The 19,861-nt window shown below is 52.0% G+C and overlaps 1 protein-coding gene across 1 annotated transcript; it reads right to left on the bottom strand.

Moving 5' to 3' along the window:
- Positions 1–685: 685 nt before the first annotated feature.
- On the bottom strand, positions 686–16,671 carry LOC134167243 (potassium voltage-gated channel subfamily A member 3-like). Its single transcript, XM_062625687.1, has 2 exons — positions 13,055–16,671; positions 686–4,741 (listed from the first exon to the last, which is right to left on the bottom strand). Exon 1 carries the CDS (start codon positions 16,410–16,412, stop codon positions 14,649–14,651), a length of 1,764 nt encoding a protein of 587 aa, XP_062481671.1. The 5' UTR covers positions 16,413–16,671; the 3' UTR covers positions 686–4,741; positions 13,055–14,648.
- Between the last annotated feature and the right edge of the window lie 3,190 nt (positions 16,672–19,861).

Below are 19,861 nucleotides of genomic sequence, written 5' to 3'. Positions count from 1 at the left end.
GGTGGACAGAGGTGGAGGCCAGGCCAGGTCTGCAGGAATCCTGACTTTTATCCCCAAATCCAGCAAAGCAGGCTCACAGTATTTCATATATTGCCCCTGAAAGCATCTTCCAGCTAAGCACCATCCCACCGGCCGCATCCACTGAGCCTTTGTCAGTGCCCTCAAACACTTTCTGAGATGTTTTGCTTACTAATTTCACTGTCTTCTTTAAACGCCTTCACACTTGCTCCTACAACATGTGGTTTTACCTGACCCTATACCAGCCCAGCTCCCTAGATCTGCTTTTCCTGCCTATCCAGCAGGACAGACCCAAAGGCAGAGCTCTCATCACTTGAATTGCACCCTGGAATGAAGAGCTGGGAGTGATGGTGTACAGAGCTCGCTGGAGATGGCAGCAGTGCTGGGCACAGAGGAGGAACATCTACGTGTTCAGCGTCTAAAGAGCACGTCTGATGCTCAGCATCTCAGAGCACGTCTTTGAAGGGCTATGAATAAAGATGAGCAGCCTGCCTGCCTTCGGATGATTATGGGAATCAAAGCTCGCTGGGGTTTGGATCTTCTCTTGATGTCAGCCACCGTTCAGTCACTCCCTATTTTGTTTTCTAATCGACTGGATACATTTTTAATTTGCCTTCCCTTGCCAATCCAGCCCTGTGCTCCAAACGCCATTCCAACACGCCTGCCCCCATACCATCACTATCTTTAAGACACACAAGGCGAGCCAGAGTCATGGCAACACATTAATGTACGGGACTGACAAGTAGAGACTAGCAAACTCAGTTAATCGGAAATAGCACATTAACAGTTAGCTGGCTCAGCGACCAAGCAAAAGAAACCCAACAGCGTGGAGCAAAGTGGTCAAGGCCAGGATGTACAATACCAAGAGGAGGTGGAGATTCGGCAAGATCAGCATCGGTGGGAGATGTCCATGGGGTGGGTTTGGTGCTGGTTGGGAGGAACAGAGCAGTGGGTGGCCACAGGCATTCTGCTGTGGGAAGCCACCAACACAAATGGGTGAAGGGGTCTGGTATTTCCCATCACTTTGCTTATCAAAATATGCTCTTGAACCCTAACAGAGAGACGCTTTAACAAAGTGGCTGCTGCAAACAGAGGTATAGTTATGTTACACACACACAAGCCATACAAAAGCTCTGTAACACTGGTGAAAAATAAAGATCACTTTAGTACTGGTACATCCTATCCCCCATTCTAAGGGCTACTAGATCGTGTTCCAAAAGAAACTAAATTTAACACCTTTGGGACCAGGGCTTCCCAAGATCCAGGTCTGTGTTGCGATCTAGAATGTCAGCTCTTCTCCTGTTAATGAGCCATTCCCACTGTGGGCAACCCAGGACTGTCTGCAGGGCTGTGGGGGGACACTGGGTCAGACCTTCAGTGGGTCCTTTGGCTGTTTGCAGCCCCAGAATCACCAGCACGGTAGAAAAGTGCTTTCTGGGTCAGTCCCTTGAGATTTCAGGGTTGCTAAAAGCTTTGTTCAATCACCTTTGCAGCCTCCAGAGCACGCTGTGAACCCATAATGATGAGGGAATGCTGCAAACAGATCTGTTTTACAGGCTCTTAGTGGGTTTGGAGGCGAGATCTCCCCAGAAAGCCCAGTCTCATCTCCCCCAGCCTTCTGGCAGCTCCATCCATGGTAATGGGGAATAGGCCACTGCTCAGTTATTTGGGGTGATGGAAACAGGCTCAGCCCTCACTCCCTGAATACCAGTGACCTTTTCCGGTCTCTTTTAAAGGGGCTTTTAAAGGTTTCAGAGTTTTTATGGTCTGAGCATTAATTCTGGTGCTCAGAAATTCTGGTGAAAGTTAAGGATCATTTTAGTACTGGTACATTCTACCCTGCATCTGCAGGATCAGACAGCCCCGGGGAGCACTGGTCCCAAATCAGGGCATGGGACAGATGCCCGGGAGGCGGGTTTTGGCTGTGCCACGTTAAGACACAGTTGGTCACAAAGGAAAAAGCTCTTTAAGCCCATCCTCAGGCTGCAGCAGTGCCGAGGTTACTGCCGGATCCCGAGGGATTTGCTGGCAGAGATGGAGGATCCCATGGAGGAGCTTCCATTCCCTACCCCCTGCCGGCTGCCTCAGGGCAGGGCATGATCAGATGTGAAGTTAATGAGAGCCACCATCCCAATTAGCTTTGATTTGTGCAGACGCCTTTCACACCAGATTGATTTCACACCACGGGATGCTTCACCTCCACGAATCCCCGGCATCCCTCTGTCAAGCCTTGGCATGCCCAGCAAATCCCTGAGGGATCAGAGATCTGCTCCTTGGGCTCTCCCGGCAGCCCTGGTTCCCAACCCACCTCCCTCTGGACCTCGTGCTGCAAAAACCATGGCAAACCCCAGTGCCAGCAGCACCAGCCCTTTTCCAAGTCATTCATCCACAGCTCCAGTGACCATAGGGTTTCTACCATGCTGGGACTAAATGCAAACAAGCCCAAGGAGCAATGTCGCACTAAGGGCCAGATCCGTATTTGCTCTTCATTCCCCAAGGTGGGCAACCCAGCTTTGACTAAAACGGGTGGGATTTCACTCTTGTTTATCTCTCCCTGTCTCAGCCTGTTGTCCCCAGCCTGTACCAATGCAGAGCCCAAGAAACCTTCATCTTTGGGACCCCCAAACCCTGCTCCCAGGAACAAGGTCTTTCTCCATCACTAACGACACATCTGCCACTACAGAAGGAGGAATCCAAGCCAAGAAATGATCCATGTTTAAAAAGCAAACAAAACAAACGTAGCCTCACCAAAGCCAACACATTCCTTTAAGAAGCACATCATTTCCCCACCGTGAAGGGGATTTCTCAATCCTCATTTCGGCTGAAGTTTGCACTGGGGACAGCCAGAAAAAGAGGATGCTGAACTGCAGATAGGTCTGGAGCAATCCCAGCCCTGAACGGTGCCTCAGAAACCCTCTTGGTTCATCTTCAAAGCTCTTCTGCAAGGAGAAACACATGGTACAGACAGCTGGTTGCTTTGCCATGAATATTCCCTTGAGTTTTCCCATTTCAGAGCCTTCCTTCTATGTAGGTTGTTTATTTTTAAGTGCATCCTCACTTGGGTTGTGCCTTGAAGCATCCCACATGTGTCTCCTGTGAATGTTCCCCATCTCCTGCCCGGGATCTGGTTTGAAATGCAGGTAAAGAGCTCTGCTCAGTGAAGGATCCAGGTTGCAGTGCTGCCCTCCAGGCAGAGTGGTCCTTGCTCCACTTTCCAGGTCTCCAGTGAAGACCTCAAGTCTTGTCCTTGGACATGGACCCAAAGCAATCAGTGACATGAATTCAAGAGTCTGCTTCACATGCCTCATGGTTTTGTCTCCCGCTACCTCCCCTTGGGCATCCTCTGCTTCAGAGCAAGCTCCAGCTCACTTTCCTTGGTCCAGTCCAAATTACATTCCCCAGACCGTTCCTGGTCACTTATTGCAATGCAGACACAGAGGCTCCCGGCCTCACCTGAGTACCATAACAATGCTGTTGTATCACCTTGCTCCTTCAACAGAGTATGTGCCAGGTGGGTTTTAGTCTCAAAGCTGGGATGGAGGCAGCGTGCAGAGGCGGATGATGCTGGGGCAAGGACAGGGAGCCATCAGAAGAAACCATCAATCCCTTTGCCGTTTGCATTTATGCCTTTGCAGATGATTTATCCCTTTGCAAACCATCTATCCCATTGCACTGGGATAATATTTACTCATATGGTCCTAGGAAATGGATCTAGGTCCTAGGAAATGCAGTGAGGTTATAGAAACCCCAGGTTTAACAGCTTCACAGCCCAGTGTGGGCAACCCACAGCTCTTAACCCACCACAGAGAAGACCTTGGCATGCAAAATGAAACAGCAACAGCAAAGGAGTGATGGGCTTCCTGTTTATTATAGTATTAGCAAGACAATACTATAATATTCCCTTGGGATTGAAGTACCATGGAACAGCAGAGAAGGGCATATGGGCTCTTACGAAATTCAGAGGCACGACCAGCCAGGATCAGGTTTTTACACCTTTTCCACCCCTGGAGATCGCACTTTTCCTTAGCTTTTCATGGAAGGATCCTGAAAGGAAGGCACAACTTGTTGACTGTTCAACACCATATTCCTCAGAATCAGTGGAGATGTTCCTTTCCTAATGAGGACTTACAATAAATCACAACCTTTGGTACAGCACATACCTACTCATGAAGAGCATTTACAGGAAAGTCAGGAAAATGGAACAGGAATTATTCACATCCCAGTGATGAAAACAGCCCGTGGCCTTCCACAGGGAACAGTGAGAGCGACTGAACTTCCCCCATTTCCCTCCCACCCCAAGCAAAACACTTGGACTGCTTATTAGCAGCTCTGGTTTATGTTTCCTTTTGGGTTGCTTCATCTTCCAAGAGATATTTTTAAATTCTATAAAAAAAGACTAAAATAATGTCCAAATGGTTTCCACCTCCCTCCTCCTCCTTCCTGGCTTTGTTCAGTCTCATTATATTGCACATGGTTTGAAGATAATCTTCTGGCTGCAAAGATGTTCCCTTCTACATAATGCACTTGTTAGAAAACCCAGATAACGTGGCAGGTATTTCATAGATGAAATATGAAATGGGTTTCACGGGGGAGGACAGATCCTGTGTCGGTCGGATCCACAGCAGCATCAGTCACCGTGTCCATGATATTCGCCATCTCCTTGGAGTCATTTGATTTCTCAACACACTCCTGAAGGTCTTAAGTTTGAAACTTCTTCTGTTATCTGTTGGGCAGAGCAAAGAACCACTTTTATACACAGCCTGGTCTGGGAAACAAGCAGCAACTGATTATTCTTTTCCCAAAGTAAAGTAGAAGAGATGTTGCACATTGGTCCCCTCCAACAACTTCCCATCTTCATTTCCCCACAAATAAAGATCTCATTAGAATTCTTTCACAGACTAAAAACAACACAGTCAAAGGGAGCTAAAGATAGAAAAAAGATTCATTAAATACATTCTGGTTCTTAACTATTATCTCTCATTAATGGCAAGTTCCAAATCCAGAATAATTAGAGCAAAGTGGGTTTTCCTCATCATGTTTTTATCTTAATCAAGCTGGGTTTTTTCCAGCCTGATATGATTCACATGATATTAAGCAACTGGTTGATCTTACAGTGAAGGTGCTCCCAAGGAGCTCAAACCTGAGACCCCATTTCGATGGAGAGATGGAGAGCTCTAGCAAAGGGCAACAAAAAATCCCCCAACCTCTGCTGCTGAGCCCATGCGGGGCATGAACCACCTGGTACTGACCATGTTTGCATTGAAGCCTAATAACTCATGAAGAGAAGGCTCAGGGGGGACCTGATGGCTGCCTACAAGTGCCTGAGAGGAGGATGGAGCCAGGAGGGGCTGGGCTCTGCTCCCAAGGAACAAGGGATGGGACAAGAGGAAACGGCCTCAAGCTGCCCCAGGGCAGGTTTAGATGGAGCTGAGGAACAATTCCTGCCCCAGAGGGTGCTCAGGCATTGGAACAGGCTGCCCAGGGCAGGGCTGCAGTCACCGTCCCTGCAAGTGTTCACACAGCGTGGAGACGAGGCCTCAGTGCCATGGGTTAGGGGTGGCCTTGGCAGTGCTGGGAATGGTTGGACTGGATGAGCTGAAAGGGCTTTTCCAACCTGGTTCATTCTGCATGAATCTATGAAGGGACTCATCCTGACTCCTGCCTTACTCTAGTGAGATGCTCTGCTCTGCCTTTGAGACACTGAAATACTCAGAAACTTCATGCAACTGTTTACAGCCCTTTTGTTTTCTCTGCCTTTAGTTCTCACCATGGCAACTGGAGCATCCCACCTCCTGCATCCTGGGCCATGCGCCTGCCTGTCTGGGGCTTAGCCAAATTCCCTGGCGGTTTAGGCCTTGTATAAGTCATAGGAGTCACACATCCGAATTCTGGCCCTTTCACAGTTAATTTTCAAGTGGGAATTCGGAAAGCTTCCTATAGTGAAGTTCATCAACTATATTAAAACCAGTGTGTGGTGCACACTAATAAGATGAGCCCTACCACCAAACCAGATTATGTGAGCCAGATGCTTCATTGGCAGCCGGTGATGAGACAAGGGAAGGAAGGATCTGCATTCCCATTTCAGAGCCCAGCCTAAGACACTGGGACGTGCCTGGTTCCAGCTCATCCCCAAAAATGAGCCTATTTTCCCCAAAGGAAAAAGGGGGATAGTATCCATGCACTGAGGAGGATGAGCCCTGTGCTCTGGATGTTGCAGGGATGATGTTGCAGGGATGATGTTGCAGGGATGCTCAAAGCAGGCAGAGAAAGGAGAGAAGTGGGATTTCCCACCAGGAGCAAAGAATCCCTTGCAAGGCAGCATGGCACTTGGGGGAAAATAAGCTACCAAAAGGGCTTAATGCTCCTTGCGTGTGTCTCAGACCAGACAGTTATTCAAGCACTGGTTTATCTTGAAGTGCCAGAAGGACTATTCATGGGCTTAAAGCTAACTGGTGTTTATGCTGTATTACACTGGAATTACTCTTCCCTCCCACCTGCCAGCAGGGAAAGGCTCCTGCTTTTCTGCAAAGCAATGATCAAGCTACTGGGACCCTCAAGAAACACTGGAGCATTGCACAAATACAACCCAAATTGCACCTACAGCTGGCCCAGGAAATAGCATTGGTTTGGCTGGGAAAGGGATGGCTGAGTTTGGGCTCTGCAGATGGAGTGGTAAATAACAATTTCCTCAACCTGGGCAAATAAGCCAGCACTTTGGGGCGTTCTGGTGCCTTTTCAGGCTGTATCCTTGCCCTGGTGGAAAGAAACCCCCAAATCCTCAGCCTAATGATGACGTTATTGCACTGAATTCAGCAAGACCCACAGTGGGAGTGAGAAGTCAGGAGCACTCAGGAGATACTGCTGCTCCTACTCCTGAAGGGATCCAGATGTCTTCCCATCAAATGGAGGTGATGAAATCCTCTCCATTCCAAGAAAAACAGAGGATATTAAACAGCAGCCACAAAAATGAGATGTTTTTAAACCTATCAAGCCAGATAACTTGTATCCAAGCATTAGGAGTTGGCAAAGCAGCCTGAGAAACCGCAAGCATTGAGCATCTCTTGAGCCCCGGACCTGATGGAAATCCAGAAGACTGCAAAACAGCTCCTGTTGGGCCAGTTTGTTAAGGGATAAACAAAATGACCTGCAAAAATGATGGCTCTGGCCATCTGTCCCTAATCCCAAACAATGTGCTGGAATGGCCATAATAGAGAATTAAAGAGGAAGATATAATTGATGCCAATCAGTGCAGTGTTAGGGAAAACACGCCTTATCATATAACTTGATATCTCTTCTTCCCCAGTTTGGCCCTAAAGGGAAGTGCTGTGCAATGCTCTAAGGGAGCTGCATGACAGCTTGGTTAAGGAAAAGGAGCAATAAAGCCAAATTCCTAGGAGATATCCCGTCAGGATATCACATCAGGTGATACCAAGCCAGGAAAGCAGCCTAACCCAGGTCACGTTCGCTGGTCCCCTTCTCCTTGGGCATGCTTTGCTCTCTCAGAGCATTTTGCAACCAGGATGGGAGAGGCATCACTGAAAGGTTTCCAGCCCCAGGGGAGAAAATCCCAGGCTTGTTTCAGACGCTGCAGAAAGGAGATTTCCTCTTTTAATTCAGAGGCTTCTGAAGTGCAGAACATCGCAGACACCTGAAGGGTAAAGCACACACGCTGAGTGCCAGCACCCACCAATGCACACAGCAGAGGTAGAGAACCCCTCTAGCTTGCAGTGCTACACCCAGACTCACAGCAAACTCCTTTCACACCCCTCCTACAAGCTCCACTTTGCAGCAGGCAGGTTCATTTTAAGCCCAAACTTCCTACGTCTCGTTTGTGACCTGCTGCAACAGCTTGAGGTTCAAAGCGTTGTGGAGCTGCAGCTCCAAGCAGAGAGCAGCGAGGAGGAAGAAGAGGGATTTCAGTTAGGAACGCACAGAGATTTCAGGAGAAATGGGCCATAAGGATGGAAAAGCAAGTGCAAAGATGCGAAGTGAAGGAATCAGAGGAGAGGAGGATGATTATGGGGTGGGAGCTGTAGGGCAGAGCTGGCATTCCCAAGCTTTCCTCCAGCTAAGGAAAATAACTGCAGTTCCTGGGGTATCGGGGGAGGATCTGAAGGCTCCGCAAGCTTCCAGAAAGCTGAACTCCATAAAGCCTTGGAGGACTCTTTACTTCTTGCTCTGTGTTTCAAAACTGCCTCCTCCTTCCGCAGTGTGCAAACACTTCGTGAAGCTGCTCAGTGCCATTTACAGGTGGGGAAACTGAGGCTCGGAGGAGCTGAGCTGCCCAAAGCCACCCAGCAGAGCAATAGCAAACACTGCAGGGCTCCCCCTTCCAGGTCTGGGGTGCAGGTACACACATTTTCGTGGACTAACAGCCCAAATCCCTCCAAGCAGCACAGCAACCCCCACCATCCTGCACCGCACTCAGCGCCTTCATTGCAACCGAGTCAAACAGCAAACACATCTCTCTGGGAATGCAAAAAACACTTTGCAAAGCATCCTGTCCATGCTCCGCCGCAACCTTTGGCTTTCCATGAGAGCAGGACACCAAGCAGAGACCCTGCTGCTGGCCACCCTTTTCCTTCATATAGAATCCCAGGAATCCCAGATGGTTTGTGTTGGAAAGGACCTTAAAGCTCCTCCAGCTCCAACGCCTGCCATGGGCAGGGACCCCTTGGAGCAGCTTGCTCCAAGCCCCTGTGTCCAACCTGCCCTTGAGCGCTGCCAGGGATGGGGCAGCCACAGCTTCTCTGGGCACCCTGTGCCAGCGCCTCAGCACCCTCACAGGGAAGAGCTCCTGCCTTAGATCCAACCTGAACTTCCCCTGTTTCAGTTTGAACCCATCACCCCTTGTCCTGTCACTGCAGTCCCTGATGAAGAGTCCCTCTCCAGCACCCTTGCAGTCCCCTTCAGACACTGGAAGCTGCTCTGAGGTCTCCATGCAGCTTCTCTCCTCCAGGCTGAACAGCCCCAGTTCCTCAGCCTGGGCTGAGCCGTCAGTGCTTCCGCCACGATGGAACCATGACATAACCCCAAAGGATTTTCCGTATCTATCCATGAGGCTGCTTCACAGGAAGCAAAGCAAAGCAGCTGGTGCTGGTCAGCATCAAAAGCAAACTGATTGCACTCCGCATCCTTGCCAGCGAGAGCAGAGATAGCCACTCGCTAGTCTAGTTGTGCGAGCCACGCGCTCAAAGCCAGTCTTCCCACCCAGCATGTGTTAAACATGCTAAAAATGAAGAGCAACAACTGTAGAAAAGCAACAGACACGACAGAGCTTAAACATGCTCAGAAAAGCATCTGAATTACAAGGCTTAACGAAATGAATCATTCTTAAACAAACCCAGCAGCGCCGGCTGCCGTCGGCGGCGCTGAGCCGGGGTCTCGAGATCAGTGTGCAGCAGGGTCAGGCGAAGACTGTTCCCATTATGAGCAGGGGAATACTGGCCATTGGGAAGTGTTTCAGCTGCTCCCAACCCGAGTGACAAGCTGAACGAGATAGGAGGCATGTTTTAATCTACTTGAGCACGTCTTGAGTCATAAGAAGGAGAAAGCTGACGGTGCCCTGCGGGGAGGTTCATGCGTGAAGGTTTCCCTGCCCGACTGCAGAGCATCCTCAGCAGCAAAATCAGGCTCTGAGCGGTGATGAGACACAGACAGACCCTGAAACTTGTGCACCTCATGAGGCAGTGCCTTAAAATGGAAGGAAAAGCTCACAGGGGATTTTCTCAGAGCGTTTGTGCCTGAGTTTTGCCAGCAATCGCGATAAAACAGCTCCAGGTACCAGGGCAGAGTGGGACCCCACACACATCCCTCTTCCACATGCAGCAAGGTTCTCATGAGCAAAAATGGGATTTGCTGGGTGACAAAGATCAGGATCGCTGATGCTGTCCCAGTGCAAAGCAGCGAATCCAGGCCCATCAGGTGGGATGAATGTTGCTTTGACAGAGATATCATTACTCATTTTCCTGTTTGGGGTAAAAGATTCCAGCTATGCACCCCCAGAGTCGAGCCAAGCATCCCGTTCAGACCACAGCAGGGAAGGGTGCAGAAGGGCAGTACCATCAGTAACAGAGACAATTCATAGGATATTTCCCTGCCCACAGCGCTCTATGATGTCCAGAAAGTCCCCATTTCCCTGCACCCATCGCCCATACAACGGCCTTTGCACGAGGCTGCCGGTGCACTGAGCTCTGCCTCCCAGTACATGCAGCAATTGAGACCGAAGGGCACAACGAGTGCCATTGGAATCCTGTTTGCTTGCGCTCCCAGCTCTGCTGCACACCCAGAGATCACTTGTTAAAGCATGGGCTGTGCTGGGAGCCTCCGTGTGCTCGCACCAGGATATGCAGATTTTAAAGGCTTGGCAGAAAGAGGGCTCCAAACTACACAATTAAACAGGTTCCGTGTAGAACACTCTCTGTACACACCAACCACTGCAAGAGACCCTTTCCCTGCCCTACAGCTCTGGCAGGAGACACTCTTCCATTGCTGGTGAGCTCTGCATGGCTCCTTCCCTTCTGCTGGGGAAGCTCCTTGTCTGCCCTTTGCCTCTGTTGAACTGTCCCTCAGGTGGGAATTAGCAACAGAAACGACTTCTTCTGTCAAGTGATGGAGCAGGAACAACTGCCTGGGAAGAAATTTAACCCTCCTGGAGGAAAGAGGTATCTCCAGCCCTTGTTAGCATCCACACATAGGGTGGAATGGATCCTGCCCTGCTCCACCACAAGCACCTGAAGGGCTTCTGTTGAGCTGCAGAACAACAGAAATCAGGCCTAAAACACACACAAAAAGGGAAAATAACAAGAGAAAAAGGGGACAGTGCCAAAGAACCCAGTGGAGGGGCCAGGGTTAGGGTTCCTTTGTGTCCCCTGCACCCCCTGGTACCAAGGATGTGTTTTGAGGTGGCATCCAGGGCTGAAATGGGAGAACAGGTCCTAAAATCCAAGCAGAGGGAAAGGGACATTCACCTGGGAAAGGAGGTAGGAGCCTGTACAAGGCTCTCTATCACCCAGTGCCTATATATAAACTGAATATACAAAGCATCCAGGGGCTTTATCACTGAGGTGGGATCTCCCTGCTCCCATCCCTTGGTGCCATCAGTGTCATCTTCTCTCTTATACAACAGGTAGGAAGGACATGGGAGGAGGAGGAGGGCATTTCGGAGAGCATCCCTGCCACGCTGCACATGCAAACAGCAAGCTGAGGACCCCACACACAGTCCACACGCTTCAGGGACCCTGCCTTCCCCCACTCGCTGCCTGTGCAATCTGAAATGTCAGCCAGCAGCTTTCAGTAATGCACTTTCCTCCATCTAATGTAATAAGCTGAGGCTAGGCAAGCCCTTCTCCTTGCAGACAGCAGGCAGGCAGCTCTGCTAATATTAATCTCCTAATGCTGCCCCTCTAAGCACATTAGAAACAGTCAAGTCCGGCATGCTGCAAAGGCTGAGGCTCATCTTTAACTCCCCAGTGATGGTTAAAACAGTCCTAGCTCCTAATAGGAGGCACATTGCAAGAGAGCAAAGGAAGTTAAATAAGCAGCTGGCTGCAAAGAGAGCAATCTTTCCGTGATCTCTCCAATTCCTGGCACAGCACATGCAGGAGGCAGTTCAAGAGAGGCTGTCAGACTGAATGGTACCTAATGGAGCAGCACAAAGGGAAGAAGCAGACAGAAATGGGGCAGACCATGGGAAGCATATCCCTGGGTTTCCTCTGCCAGGTTTTGGGGTGTATCTTGAAGACAGAGCAGCAGTGATTCAATGGTTGTTAGTGACAGCATTTGGCACTGGGGCAAAACTGCCTTTTCATGGAATCACAGAATCCCAGACTGGTTTGGGTTGGAAAAGACCTTAAGATCATCCAGTTCCAACCCCCTGCCATGAGCAGGGACACGTCACCCTGAGCCATTTTGCTCCAGCGGATGAAGTGGTTTCTTTGCCACCTCTCCCAAACAGCATCTTTTATTGTCAATCAGATCCATCGGGAATTATTCTGTCTTCACAAAGTAAGGCAGGGATTTGCCAGGAAAGCAAAGAGCAACCTGCAAGGTTTCTGCTTATTTTAGATGGCAGAGAAACCAAAATCTGCTGTGCCACTTCCCGGAGAACGTGTGGTTTCCTGCCACAGGGAACAGGCAGACACAATCCCAAGTGGGGCTGTTTCCACTGCTTTTAAACTCAAATCCTCCTTTTAGGAGTAGGATTGGGGGAGAGCTTTAACAACAGTACAAAGTGAGAGCTTGGAGGCAGGAATGACTGTCTGGCAGTGTGGGGAAAAGGCACTCTGGGGTGTTCCCAGTTATCCCAGAAGGGATCCCAGGTTTATTACCTCCTGAAATGCTCCAGAGCATCTCCCTCGTAAGGACCATTTGTTAGATCATTGAAAACTACAGTAACTCAAATAAAGCTGTCACATTTAGTCAAGAGGCTGCTCTGATGTTTTCCCTGGTTATAAGGGGTTTATTGACTGGGGTTAAGGCAGAGTGCTATAAACTGTCCTGATCCTTTAAGTGTGGCTAAAATCCCAGCTAAACTCTGATTCCGGCATGGACAGCATCCCTCAGGACAAATTCCCCTTTCCACACACATGAGAAAGGTTTGACTCGTCTCCCTTTTCATAGAAGGTATTTACCAGCCCTGTGCAGGACACTGCCTTGAGGGAAACTGCTTTTATTCAACCCAAACCCCAGCAGAACAGAGCAGAGCCGAAGCCAAGGCGCTGCCTTCAGCCTGCTTCGACGGCAGGGGTCAGATTGAAGCATTAAACGGCTGCAAAGTACCTTTTTAGCACCAGAACTGAAGAAATCCAGCTGCACAAAAAAAAAGTAAGCAGCAGGGTTTTCCTCCTGTGTGTAGCACTAAAAAAGCCAATATAATCAGAGGAGCTAGGGGATGTTATCCCACTTCAACACAGAAATATCCCAGAGCAGGAGGGGGAGTGGAAAAATAAAGCTAAGCAGTGGAAAGCACGAGGTTTGTCCCCAAAGCCAACGTTACCTCATGGTGCTGTTAAACACTACCCCGTGCAAAGCTCACCTGATCCCATCAGATGTCCCGTGGCCCCTGGTGCACACATAAGGATGAAGCCGGTGTGTTTATCCCGGCGGGGGGTTGGTTACTTTTCCATCCTGCTCTTTACACATCTGGTTTCCAAAAGCTGATGGAGTTCCTCAGCCGAGCTTTCCCGACTGCTGCTCGAAGCCGTTTCACATGGGATTTAGGGAATACACCAGGGCTCATGGGGTGCAGGGCGAGCTCTAGGCTGTTCTCGGTGCTTGCAGATGAGGCTCTATCCCCAAATCTCAGTGCCAAGGTGTGAGCTCCTCTGCAGGGAGCGCTGGGTCTGGGGTGTGCTTATTGCCTGTGGGAGCTTTATTCAGCAGAGGGAAGGCACACCGTGGCCATGGCCTGGGAATGGAGTGCTGGGATGGGGTCACGTCGCGTGGCCGAGCTGCAGGGTCCTGAGGGATGACGGGGCTGGAACCATCTGGAAAGGTTTTTTGCGGGAAGAGCGAGGCCCAAGGGGGGATGGGAGAAGGGGTGCCATGACAACCTTTGGGGGTTTCCCAGGAAACCAGGGTCGCCATGGCAACTGCATCACTCCTGTCCGAATCAGTGACTTCCGCTGGAAGGCGTGTTTGCCACTTTAATCTCCTTGCGATAAGCGGCTGCATCTCTCCCAAACCCAAAACACAAGGAGGAAATATCCCTTTGTCTCCAGCTGGGTTGTTGGAGGCTGCAGAGGAGCCCATCATGGATCCTGCACCCCCTGGTCCATGTCGGCATCGCTCCCTGTGCACCGTCAGCTCCTGTAACCATCCCCTTTCACCTCCCTCCTCCCTGTACCCAGACCCGCTGCACAGCCACAGATCTGATGCTGGATGAAATGATACCAAAGGGTTACAGAGGAAGGGAATTAAGAACAGAAAATGAGGGTTTGGGGGCTGGTTTTCTCTATTTCAATCAGCAGTGACTGCCCTTGGTCTCCGATCAGATTAGGATTCCCTGAACAATCTAAAGAAGGAGAAAGGGAATCTGTGATGTGCCCGTAGCAGCACATCACGTTTTGATGTGAAGCATCATTTAGCAATGTGGTAACAGAGGCTCTGCAAAATTAAATGGTCATTTCCTCCCACCCCCCCTTCCAGCACGCTCTGCAACATGATTTCCTTGTCTCCCCACCCAGTCCTGGGCTGTTAATCCAACAAGTGAGTTTATGTGATGGAAGGGAAATCGGCTACACGCTGCCTTAGGAAAAGAGGGGGAGAAATCCAGGAGCAAAGCGAGAGGTCCCCAAAGCCGAGAAAACAAAAGCAGCCCTGCAACACGTTGCAGAACAACCACTTGTTTGGGCAGCGAGTGGGTTTTGTCTTCATCTTCCTCCTCTTTTACCTTTGCGCCGTCCTCTGGAGAATCTGAGATCTTTATTTGGCTCTTTAGAAAGGAAGGAGCTAAAAAAACAAACGTCTAAACCCGAGGGCACACAGAGACCGACGATGGTGCATGTTCCACACGACACCGAGGACACAGTCACTTTGCATCATTATTGTTGGTTTGATTTTCTACCTCACCCTCAGATTTTGTTGCTGTTTGGTTGGGTTCGGGTTAGGGGAGGGGGGGGTGCTGATTTTTAAACATCCGTAAAGATCTTTTTGATGTTCACACAGTTGGGATTGTTCGTGGTTGTGCAGTTGCCTGTTTTAAAGGCAGCCTGTTTGAATGCACTGTGGTTGATCCCCCCTTCCTCGATCACCATGTACTCGGACTTGCTGAGGGTGGAATTGCTGCGAGCCTTCCTCATCTCCTCGCTGGAGGAGAGGTGCTGGCAGCTCCCGACGTGCATGTACTGGGCTTGCTCCTCACCTTCTGTCTCCCGGTGGTAGAAGTAGTTGAAATTGGAGACTATGACAGGCACGGGAAGGGCGATGGTCAGGACCCCAGCGATGGCACAGAGAGACCCCACGATCTTGCCCCCAATGGTGATGGGGTGCATGTCCCCGTAGCCCACTGTGGTCATGGTCACCACTGCCCACCAGAAGGCATCAGGGATGCTACTGAAACCTGAACTGGGGTCATCAGCTTCTGCGAAGTAAACGGCGCTGGAGAAGAGGATGACGCCGATGAAGAGGAAGAAGATGAGCAAGCCCAGCTCCCGCATGCTGGCCTTGAGGGTCTGCCCCAGGATCTGCAGCCCCTTGGAGTGCCGGGACAGCTTGAAGATACGGAAGACCCTGACCAGCCGGATGACTCTGAGGATGGCCAAGGACATGGCCTGCTGGCCGTTGCCTTGCCTCTCAGCCAGCTCAGTGCCCAGCGTGATGAAGTAGGGAATGATGGCCACAATGTCAATGATGTTCATGATGTTCTTGGAGAAGGTGGCCTTGCTAGGGCAGGCAAAGAAACGGACCAGCAGCTCAAAGGAGAACCAGATGATGCACAAAGTCTCCACCACAAAGAAAGGGTCGGTGAAGGATGACACCATGGAAGTAGCCGGGGACGAGGAGTTGGTGAAGACATCAGGTTGGAGAGGACCACCACCCATCCCAAATGTCCCCCCAGTTCCCTCATAGTCGTGGTCATCCCTGAACTCTGGCAGGGTCTCCAGACAGAAGATGACAATAGAGATAAGGATGACCAGGACAGAGACAATTGCAATGCCTCGGGCTGGCCCAGAGCTCTCGGGATACTCAAAGAGGAGCCACACTTGGCGCTGAAACTCCTTATCGGGAAGTGGCCGCTGCTCCTCTCGAATGAACCCCTCATCCTCCCGGAACTTCTCCATGGCCTCCTCCCCCAGCTGGTAGAAGCGGATCTCCTCGGAGAAGATGTCGATGGGGACGTTGACGGGTCTCCGGATGCGCCCACCCGACTGGTAGTAGTAGAGGATGGCATCGAAACTGGGCCGGTTTCGGTCGAAGAAGTACTCGTTGCGCAGGGGGTCGAAGTAGCGCATCCTCTTCCGAGGGTCCCCCAGCAGCGTCTCGGGGAACTGCGCCAGGGTCTTCAGCTGGGTCTCAAACCTCAGCCCCGAGATGTTGATCACCACCCGCTCGCAGCACTCGTGCTCCCCCCCGCCCGCGGGCTGACCCGTGGGGACGGCGGCCGGAGCCTGGGGGTGCTCGTAGCGGTCCCCCCCGAGCGCAGGGTGAGGATGCTGCTGCGGCTCCTCCAGCAAAGGGTCGCCGCCGCCGCCGCCTCCTCCCACCACGGTCATGCTGCCTTCCTCCCCTTCGTCACCTTCTCCCTCCTCTTGCTCGGGGGCCGGCTGCGGGGCGGCGGGGGGCAGCGGCTCGGTGTAGCCCAGGTTGTGGTGGCTGCTGGTCGAGCCGCCCCGCGGATGGCGGCTGCAGGAGGAGGCAGCCGGAGAGTGGAGCAAGCTCCGGCGCTCGTCCATAAAGGTGTGGGGCGGAAGGGGAAGAGGGGCGGAGGAGCGGAGAGGCGGCAGCGAAGCCTCTTCTTCCTCTTCTTCCTCTTCTTCCTCCTCTTCCTCCTCCTGCGGGCGGAGAGCGAGAAGCCGCCGCTCAAGTGCTCCGGCGGCGGCCGCGGCTCTGAGGAGCGGAGGCTCCGCTCAAATAGTCCGCCCCCAGCGCTGGCGCCGCCCCGATCAGTCACTGCTACAGAGACACCCACAGCACCCAGCGCTGCCCCACAGCACCCAGCGCTGCCCCACAGCACCCAGCGCTGCCCCACAGCACCCAGACCTGCCCCACAGCACCCGGCGCTGCCCCACAGCACCCGGCGCTGCCCCACAGCACCCAACCCTGCCCCACAGCACCCAGACCTGCCCCACAGCACCCGGCGCTGCCCCACAGCACCCAGACCTGCCCCACAGCACCCAACCCTGCCCCACAGCACCCTTCCCACTGCCAAGCTCCCGGAGCATCCTTTGGTGCTCAGCGCGTTGCGAGCAGGCAGAGGTTTCATCCCTGGCAGAAGCACTGCCTGGGAAGAGCGCTCCTGCCCTTCCCATGGGAAGGGGAAATGTGATTTTTCTTCTTCATTTCGGTGTCTGCTGTTGGTTTCCACTCACTGTTTCCAGCCGTGGCGGGGCTGTGGGTGAGGGAAAGCAGCAGCAACAGCCACAGCCATCAACAGTTGCTCTGAATCAGTGTTTTGACTGGTGCTGGGGTATTTGTTTGCTGTACAGAAGACAGAGCGTGTGCCTGTGTCTGCATGCACGTGTGTGTGTAAACATGCATGTGCATGTGTGTGTTTGCGCACGTATGTGTGTGTGCAACCCCCTGGGAAAAGAGAAGTGAAGCTGAGCCAGCCTTCAGTCTGATCCCAAACCTGCATTTCAGGTTTCCTGCAAGGAAGCCGAAAGGCTCTGAGTTTTGCTGTTTCCTCCCTTCAGTTGATCTGATGGAAACAGTTCAATTCTGGTCAAAAAAGGTTGGGTTTTTTTGGCTCTGCAGGAGCCAGTGCTGGAAAATACTGCATCCCCTGGAAATGTGCTCCAGGGACAACTCCTGATCCCTCCACCCCCAGTGGTTCCCTGTTTTCCCACACCCCAACAGCAGAAGTGCTTTAATGCCCATCCACATGCCAAGTGGGATTTGAGCAGCACAGTTTGCTACTGGCTTTGGGAAAGAGCTTGACCATGAGAGTTAGAAAGAGGCCGTGCTGCCATTCCTATTTGATAGGAAGGCTCTGCAGAGGAATCTGTACGGGCTGGATCCATGGGCTGTGGCAAATGGGATGAAGTTCAAGAAGGCAAAGGGCTGGGTCCTGCACTTGGGCCACAGCAACCCCCTGCAACGCTCCAGGCTTGGGAAGAGCAGCTGGAAAGGGAGCTGGGGGTGCTGAGTGATGGAGCTGAACAGGAGCAGCTTGTGCCCAGGCAGCCAGGAAGCCCCCAGCATCCTGGCCTGTACCAGCACCACTGCGGCAGCAGGGCCAGGGCAGGGATTGTGCCCCTGTGCTGGGCACTGGTGAGGCCGCACCTCGAATCCTGTGTTCAGCTCTGGGCCCCTCACTGCAAGAGAGACATTGAGGTGCTGGAGCGGGGCCAGAGAAGGGCAGTGGAGCTGGTGCAGGGCCTGGAGCACAAGTGTGATGGGGAAGGGCTGAGGGACCTGGGGGGTTCAGTGTGGAGAAGAGAAGGCTCAGGGGGGGACGTTTAAGTTTTCAGACATAAAAGGGGAGACTGAGCTGAGCTCTTAGGCAGAAGCTCTTCCCTGTGAGGGTGCTGAGGCGCTGGCACAGGGTGCCCAGAGAAGCTGTGGCTGCCCCATCCCTGGCAGTGTTCAAGGCCAGGTTGGACACAGGGGCTTGGAGCAAGCTGCTCTATGGAAGGGGTCCCTGCCCATGGCAGGGTTGGAGCTGGAGGAGCTTTAGGGTCCTTTCCAACCCAAACCAGTCTGGGATTCTGGGGTTCTATGATTAACCCTTGAGCTGCTCCTGATGCTTGCAGGTTGAGAAAAATGCCTGGAAACAACAGTTCACATGCAAGTGTGAGGCCCTATCTCCCGCAGGTTTCATAACCATGAAATAGCCATCATCTCACTACATCCATGTGTGTAGAAGTGGAAAACTTGTCTGGTTCATCTCTTTGCCAGGTTTCTTGCCAATAAATCACTGTCATCTGGTCTAAGGCAAACAAACACGGCTGCTTTCAACCATGAATATTTAGTGATGACAAAAGGCTGGAGGCAACTTCCATAACAGCAACAGTTTGGATCTCAGTAGGGGCAAACTCTTCAGAAACGGCCACAAACCCCTCTCATGCTGCTAGGAAAAGCCCTTCCCTTAAAACCAGGAGGAGGATTAAGCCCTTACCCCCATCAGCTGCAGCACAGCACAATAACCATTGGGCTCTGGGCAGCTTTGGTTTGGCATCTCACTGCCTCAAAGGATTTCTCCAGGGGCTACAGCCCGTTGGCCCCCAGCACTGGCCCTGTTTGCTCCTCTGCTGCTTCCCATGATCCCATCAAAGCCAGTGAACCTGCTCCAGGCCAGCGGCATCACCTCCTCCCTGGTGAAGTCCCCTCAGCTGCTTCCTTCTCCTGAGGTCCTGTCATGAGCCAAGGCTTGGTTCAGTGTCAGGGGTACAGCAATAGCATCACCTCCTGCGTGGCATCAGCCACCACCAGCTTAATTGTGCCTAATGCAACAGGTCGCAGTCCTCCCACTGCCTGGTTCCCTCTGCTTTTCCATCCAGGTCTCCTGCTGCATCTGGTCTCAACAAATGTGATTTCATTCCTAACAGCCATTTAAGAAACCCCTTTGTGCAATGCTCTAGGCGATGACCTGTAACATCAGACACAGTTTGCACAAAGCAGCAGAGCAAACATCACTCTTTTCCCTCTTTAATGGCCTTCTCAGGGTGGATTTCCAAGCAGAAGGGTCACACAGCTTCCCGCTTCCCACAGCCAGACCTGGACTACAAGGGATCCCCCCAGCATCCCTCCGAGGGGAGCAGGGCAGCATAAAACAGAATCGTAGAGTCATGGAATGGTTTGGGTTGGAAGGGACCTTAAAGCTCCTCCAGCTCCAACCCCTGCCACGGGCAGGGACCCCTTCCATAGAGCAACTTGCTCCAAGCCCCTGTGTCCAACCTGGCCTTGAACACTGCCAGGGATGGGGCAGCCACAGCTTCTCTGGGCACCCTGTGCCAGCGCCTCAGCACCCTCACAGGGAAGAGCTTCTGCCTTAGATCCAACCTGAACTTCCCCTGTTTAAGTTTGAAAGCGCAAACAGCTCAGGACCTTCAACCCAACCCCCAGCTATTCCCCGGCACGGGGCTGCTTTAGCTCCCTGCTTTCCCCTTGACATCTCGCCTCCCTCCTGCTGAACCCCATCGCTTCTCAAGCAGCCTTTTGGGGTTGTCCATCTCCCACCAAA

This window comes from Pezoporus occidentalis, unplaced genomic scaffold (assembly GCF_034315485.1).
Source record: "Pezoporus occidentalis ecotype Australia unplaced genomic scaffold, CSIRO_AGI_Poc_V1 ctg280, whole genome shotgun sequence".
NCBI lineage: Eukaryota > Metazoa > Chordata > Aves > Psittaciformes > Psittacidae > Pezoporus > Pezoporus occidentalis.
Note: the sequence above shows the minus strand (reverse complement) of the source record. Positions and strands in the feature narration are given on the sequence as shown.

Coding starts and splice junctions, on each gene's coding strand:
- LOC134167243 (XM_062625687.1), bottom strand. CDS start 16,412: ATGGACGAGCGCCGGAGCTTGCTCCACTCTCCGGCTGCCTCCTCCTGC.